At 32.8% G+C, this 6,000-nt stretch overlaps 1 protein-coding gene across 3 annotated transcripts; it reads left to right on the top strand.

Moving 5' to 3' along the window:
- Nucleotides 1-918: 918 nt before the first annotated feature.
- Nucleotides 919-5,200, top strand: LOC146902249 (uncharacterized). Of its 3 annotated transcripts, none has more exons than XM_085732998.1 (5): nt 919-1,094; nt 2,890-3,151; nt 4,073-4,163; nt 4,495-4,645; nt 4,750-5,200. In XM_085732998.1, the coding sequence occupies exons 2-5, from the start codon at nt 2,980-2,982 to the stop codon at nt 4,801-4,803; spliced, it is 468 nt and encodes a 155-aa protein (XP_085589124.1). In that variant the 5' UTR covers nt 919-1,094; nt 2,890-2,979; the 3' UTR covers nt 4,804-5,200. The 3 variants fall into 3 exon arrangements, with proteins under 3 accessions (XP_085589124.1, XP_085589122.1, XP_085589123.1); XM_085732996.1 differs by having other exon boundaries at nt 2,895-3,151; XM_085732997.1 differs by having other exon boundaries at nt 2,895-3,151; nt 4,579-4,645.
- The last annotated feature ends 800 nt before the right edge of the window (nt 5,201-6,000 follow it).

Raw genomic sequence — 6,000 nt, forward strand, 5'->3', positions numbered from 1 at the left:
CCTCAAAAAAAAAAAAAAAAGATTATAATAGTTTTGTTTGGATACAAGTGTACATTTTGTTTCACTTACAAATGAGTCAATATTGATTATAGATATGTAGAATTAACTTGACATGCTTAATTTCTCTATAGTAAAATTAGTTTTGTTTTTAGAATTGATTCAATTTAAAGTTAAAAATTCAGCTTCTGATTCTATAATTAATTTTACACTAAAATTTATTGTTCAACTAACTCTTACATGAATGTATCCAAAGTCCAAACATAAATCAATATATTTTCAACTTAATAATATCCAATTTTATCTTTTAATTAATATTATTTTCACCATTCACAAGTAAATATTTGTCACTTTATCTTTTTAAAAAAGTCAACATTTTCCACTTTATATTTAAGTTAACAATGAATACAACAATAACCAAAGTAATTTATACTAAAACTTATAAATGAAGATTACAATAAGAGACATAAATACTATCCGAATCAGGTAAAACCGCAAGGGATAACACACATCTCGTTAAGGTAAAGATATATTTTACCATTTTATTCAAGTGTTCTTTGATATATAGATATACTTTAAAATTATTTTTCTTTTGATAATGTGGAAAAAATATTAATAATAATAATTTTTTTTATGAAGATATTAATAATCAATAAGATTAATAGAAAAGAGTCTTGTGAGAATAGTTGATAGGACAACGCATTATTATATGTAGGGGTCGGGGTTCGAACGCCGAATACTCCACTTATTCACGCGAATTCTAATACTTAATTAAAAGTAATGACAAAAAAAAAAAAAAATTAATAGAAAAGAAGAAAGTGTTTTGTTTGAGGGAATGAGGGAGCGTTAGTTAAACGACAGATAGTGACAGTAGTGCAGCAGCAGACACGTTAATATCCAAGCAAGCGAGCAAGTACCCGCACCCACAACACAACCGTGTGTCTTTCATTCGCTCGCTCTCTCGCTCCGAAGAAACTTCTTGTTTGCACCTTCCTTCTATAATCTATATGTATGTGGTTCTGTTGATAGCAAATTAACAATAGATAGATGGTGATGATGATTACTGCTTGGATCACTGACCTCTTCGCTTGCATGGGGTGAGTCACTCTCACTCACTCCCTCCCTATTCCCCCTTCTTCTTTATTTTATTATTATTATTATTATTATTATTTTCTATTGCTATATACTACTCACATAGCCATAGGATTGGGTTCTGTTTCCAATCATTTTGCTTCATTCAATTCAATTCAATTCAATTATTCACTTTCCACTTCTGCCTAAATGGTTGGTTGTTTCTCTTGTTTGTGCCAATTCAATAACCTAACATTTTAGGCCCTCATTTTTATCCATCATCTTTCAATTCTTTGTATTGTATCAGAAAAGGGCTTTCAGGATCAAAATTAGGTTTTTACTGTTTACTATTCAAACCAAACCAAACCAATTTGGTGTGTGATAAACAAACTCACCAATCGAGTGTCTGACACTGAATTTTCATCCTTTTGGATGCATTTGTGGGGAGTTCCCTTGTGGTTTTTTATTGATATGCTTTCTCTTCTATTTTCGGTGTGCCAGTCTCACCAATGTTGAAGAGCTAATTTTCAACAAAATGACTTATGAAGAAACCTGCATTTATTGATATGCTTTATCAATAAGAAATGAACCAAAATTCCTTAGTTACAAGTTGGCTCAATAAGAAACCTGCATTTATAAACTCTTTTGCTTCTCGGTAAATGAAGGTCCTGTTTGGACAAATGGCTTAATTTGTAGCTTATAGCATAAGTGTTTATCACATATGTATAAGATATTTCTATAAGAAAAGATGTAATAAAATTCAATTGTTTTCGTATAAGCTACAAGTTGTTTTCATAAACTGTCTTGAAGAGCTTATGAAAAATAAGGTGAAAACAACTTATGAACATAGGTTTCCCAAGCAGTCTCATAAGTGCTTATGCCAGTAGATAAGTTCAAATAAGTCAATCCAAACAGGCCTAAATTAGGGTGTGAAGATAAGAAAATGCTTTTATTTATTAGGAGGTATTGAACATTGGATGCACTTATATAGTTGTTATGAGCGGTTCAAGAATTAGTGGATAAGATGTTTTTTTTTTGGCTTAATTGCAGTTTTGGTCGCCCTATTTTCACCATTTTGAAGAATTGGTCCCCCTATTTTAAAATTCGACAATTTTGGTCCCTCCATCATATGTTTGAACTATAAAAATGTGATGTGATAAATTTTAAATGTCGTGGAATATGATCTAAAGATGGAAAAAGATCAACATTGATGAAATTGTAACAAAATTCCTTTGAAAACTTCATTTAAAACATATCATATCACAATATTTTAAACTAAATATTTGGTAGAGGAACCAAAATTGTCGAATTTTAAAATAGGGGGACCAATTTCGCAATATGATGAAAATAGGGGGACCAAAACTACCATTAAGAAGAAAGAAAAAGCGAGAAAATGATGGTGTTGGGCCAAAAGTCAAATAAGCTTTTAAATAGCTACAAAAGCAGAAATTCTGCTATTAAAGTGAAGCGAGGAACTGGTGCTTATATTTTAACGGTGTTAAAGAGCCTAGCAGCAAATTTCACACACTAAGTGTGAAGAAGAGGGTTATTGTTGATTTTAACCCATGCCCCACTTATCAAATGTTCCCGCAGCCTTTTACCATCCGAGTTGCATTTAGGGGACAAAAACTGGTGCTTCTCCTAGGAAATAAGCGAAAAATTAAAAAAAAGTTTATTATTGCCAATGAATAATGATGTTTTACACAATAGCCTTTTTAAGGAAACAATTCTGGAAAAATAAATCACAGAACGGGCGACATGGGCTTGAAGACTTTTTACACTGGTCTTTGTTTTGTTGTTATTTAACTTGTTTTATAACAGTGCAGTGGTTGTTTTGGATGCTGTGTGAAACCTACACCAATTATTGCTGTCGATGAGCCGGCCAAAGGACTAAGAATTCAGGGGCAGACAATGAGAAAACCAACCACATCAGATGGATTCTGGAGTTCAAGCCCTTGTGATCTGGACAACAGCACCATTCAATCTCAACGAAGTATATCGTCTGTCAGTACATTAAATCAAATTCTATATCAAAGCAATGGAGCTTCTACGCCAGGCACCGATCCTGAATTTGTAAACCAAGGCAAGTCCTATTTCGGTTTTTGTTTTCTTCCTACTAATCAATTTTGGAATGCTGATCTATATTTTTAGCAGAACACGTGAGGCTTTTATTTTTGTGTATAACAAACCTTTAGAACTAAGATAGGGAGGGGGAAACTTAACAAGTGTGGGATCAGACCCCATCCCATCAGGTCGAGTCATGTCAACAAAGTTTTCTCCACAAAGCTGTTGCCACTTGACACATGGCATGGCATATGCTATTTTTTGCTTGTTTTGTTTTTGTTTACTACTTGGATACATGACTCTAAACATTTTATTATAGTTTACCTGTAGATTATTCCCTATGGTGTCGAATATAAGCAACAAAACAAAAAAATTGATGTTCTTGAATATAAGCAAATGTAAACTACTTCTATCTTATTCAATGCTACTATTCCTGTATTACCCTTCAATTAATGTGATTTTTTTTTATTTTTCTCATGGAACAAGTTCACATGAAGGGTAGTTTAGTAATTACAATTGCATTCTTCATAACTTTGAGGGAAATAAATGACTCCGACTAATTTTCTTAAAGGGTGTATTTTTTTTTGTTGGTTATATATAAGACTAAAGGGAGTCTCTAGTAAGGAGAGTAAATCAGATTGAGAGTAGTCAGATCACTTGAGGAGGCAGAGTAAGACCTAGAAAAATTATAGAAGAAACTATTAAGAAAGGTCTAGAGATTAACGAGTTGGATAGAGATATAATATATGATAGAACATTATGGCATTGTTTGATCTATGTAACTGTCCCCATTTAGTGGGATAAGGTCCGGTTGTTATTGTTAACTTGTTGTACTTGTATACTGTTGTACACTTTTTTGTGAAATTCACTTTCTTTGCTTTTAAGGAAAAATAAAGGTTAAGGTTAATATCTATCACATATATTCTGTTCTTCATTGCAGGTCTTCTTCTTTGGAATGAAAGCAGGCTTCAGTGGGTTGGACGTGGCTTATCCGAGAAACAAAACCAACAAAAACAAGAATCCCGACTAAAGTATGTTAACTGCATTACATTTGGCTCAATTAATTAAATATTACTCTTTATCCAACTGTAAATATAAATAGGGGCTTGATTTACAAACCTCATTCTACAACCATATCGAAGATATATCCTGATTCACCACTCAACTGCACATGAAAACTGCGCTTTTAGCTCATATTTTGATGTTCTATATTTCATTTTGTTTTTCTTTTTTCCTTTTGTGCCTTTGCAATTTTGTCATGGTTGAAAGCGCAAGACATATGTTTAAGCTCTCAAAGCTCTTAGTTTTTTCAAATTAAAGTATTTTATTGATATGTGTTCTGTTTATTTGGCTTGATGCTAGCTCATCTCGACTGTTTGTGCTTTCCTGTCTTTCTGAGTTTCTTAAAGGGTGTGAATGGCTTATCAATCATTGTGTTTGTTGTAGTCGGAATGCAACTTATGAAAGTTTGCTTGGGACTAGACAACCTTTCCCGAAATCCGTACCTTTATCTGTAAGTGTCTCGTGTATATTTATTATATATAGTTAGATCCTTGCTGGGACTGTTGAGGTGATAATGCAAAATTACTAATTGGCAATCTGTTTTTCAATAAATAGGAAATGGTTGAATTCCTAGTGGATGTTTGGGAGCGTGAAGGAATGTATGGTTGAGACTTGACAGGTTAAAATGCTGAAGCTGTATTTTAAGTTAGTTAATACTTCAAATGCTGTATTTAACTCATGAAAGGCTTTAATTTATAGTCTTGCTGAGAAGATTAAAAGATCAAACACAAGTTTGTTCTTCCATTGTAATTTGAATCGCTAAGGCAATCCTTTTGTTTTTGCCCTCCTGTAAATGACTGTATACCGTTTTCCAAACTAAAACCAGCATTGCTGGATGCAGAAGTTGTTACTGTCACCTGTAATTATGCATTTACATGAGTCAGGCTCTTGTTTGCTGCCATGCCCCTTCTGTCATTTCTCCAGCCCTTTCCATGGTGATTGAGGTAACATTGTAATAAGATGTCTCTATTCTTTAATCCTTATGAATATGATTTTAGAAGTATTACACAGTGCTTAGATTTAACAGTTGCATATTTTTTTTTTATCAGTTTATCTATACTACTTTTCTTATTGGAAAAATTGGCTTCGTACCATATTGCTTGCATGCATAATTCTTTATTACTCCATCCGTTTCAAAATGAGTGTCGTTTTAGGTGTTTACACACATATTAAGAAATGCAATGATTAAGAGAAAGAAAATGGTTATTTTACCAAATTATCCTTATTAACTATTGGTTAGTTTTAAAAGTAATACTTTGAAAGTAGTGTGCGGAATATTAATTGGAGGGTACAATTGAAAAGAAAAAGTTATTATTGCATTGGAAACTGAAAGCGACACTCATTTTGAAACAATTTTTTTTGCTAAAGCGACACTCATTTTGAAACGGAGAGAGTAGTTAGTACTTGTTAGTATGCGCATGCACTAATCAACTTTTTTGAGGGATTATGGTTTGCAAGAACATAAACAAAAACTATATTTGTATGGCTTACGAATTTGCTAGCTTTGTCTTGGTTATTGATTGAACACGCCAGTATGTTGGCATCAATTTCATAAATTTTCTGGAATTTTCAAATAAAACTTTTTTAGCGAAGACAAAGCTAGTTCATTTCATTCAATAATAATGGGTAAAAACATGACGGTACATACATGCTAGGATGGGGGTAACGAAGCTCTAACTATACTATGAGCAATCTTATCTGCTTGCTCCTTACAAAACGCTCAGAAAAGTTGAAAAGGTGCTTACGGCATAAAACAATATCATGAGTTCATTATGAGGGGTAGTGTTGGAATTCAAATCACCAGTT

This window comes from Medicago sativa, chromosome 8 (assembly GCF_051527215.1).
Source record: "Medicago sativa cultivar Bolivia chromosome 8, Bolivia_mono, whole genome shotgun sequence".
Taxonomy (NCBI): Eukaryota; Viridiplantae; Streptophyta; class Magnoliopsida; order Fabales; family Fabaceae; genus Medicago; species Medicago sativa.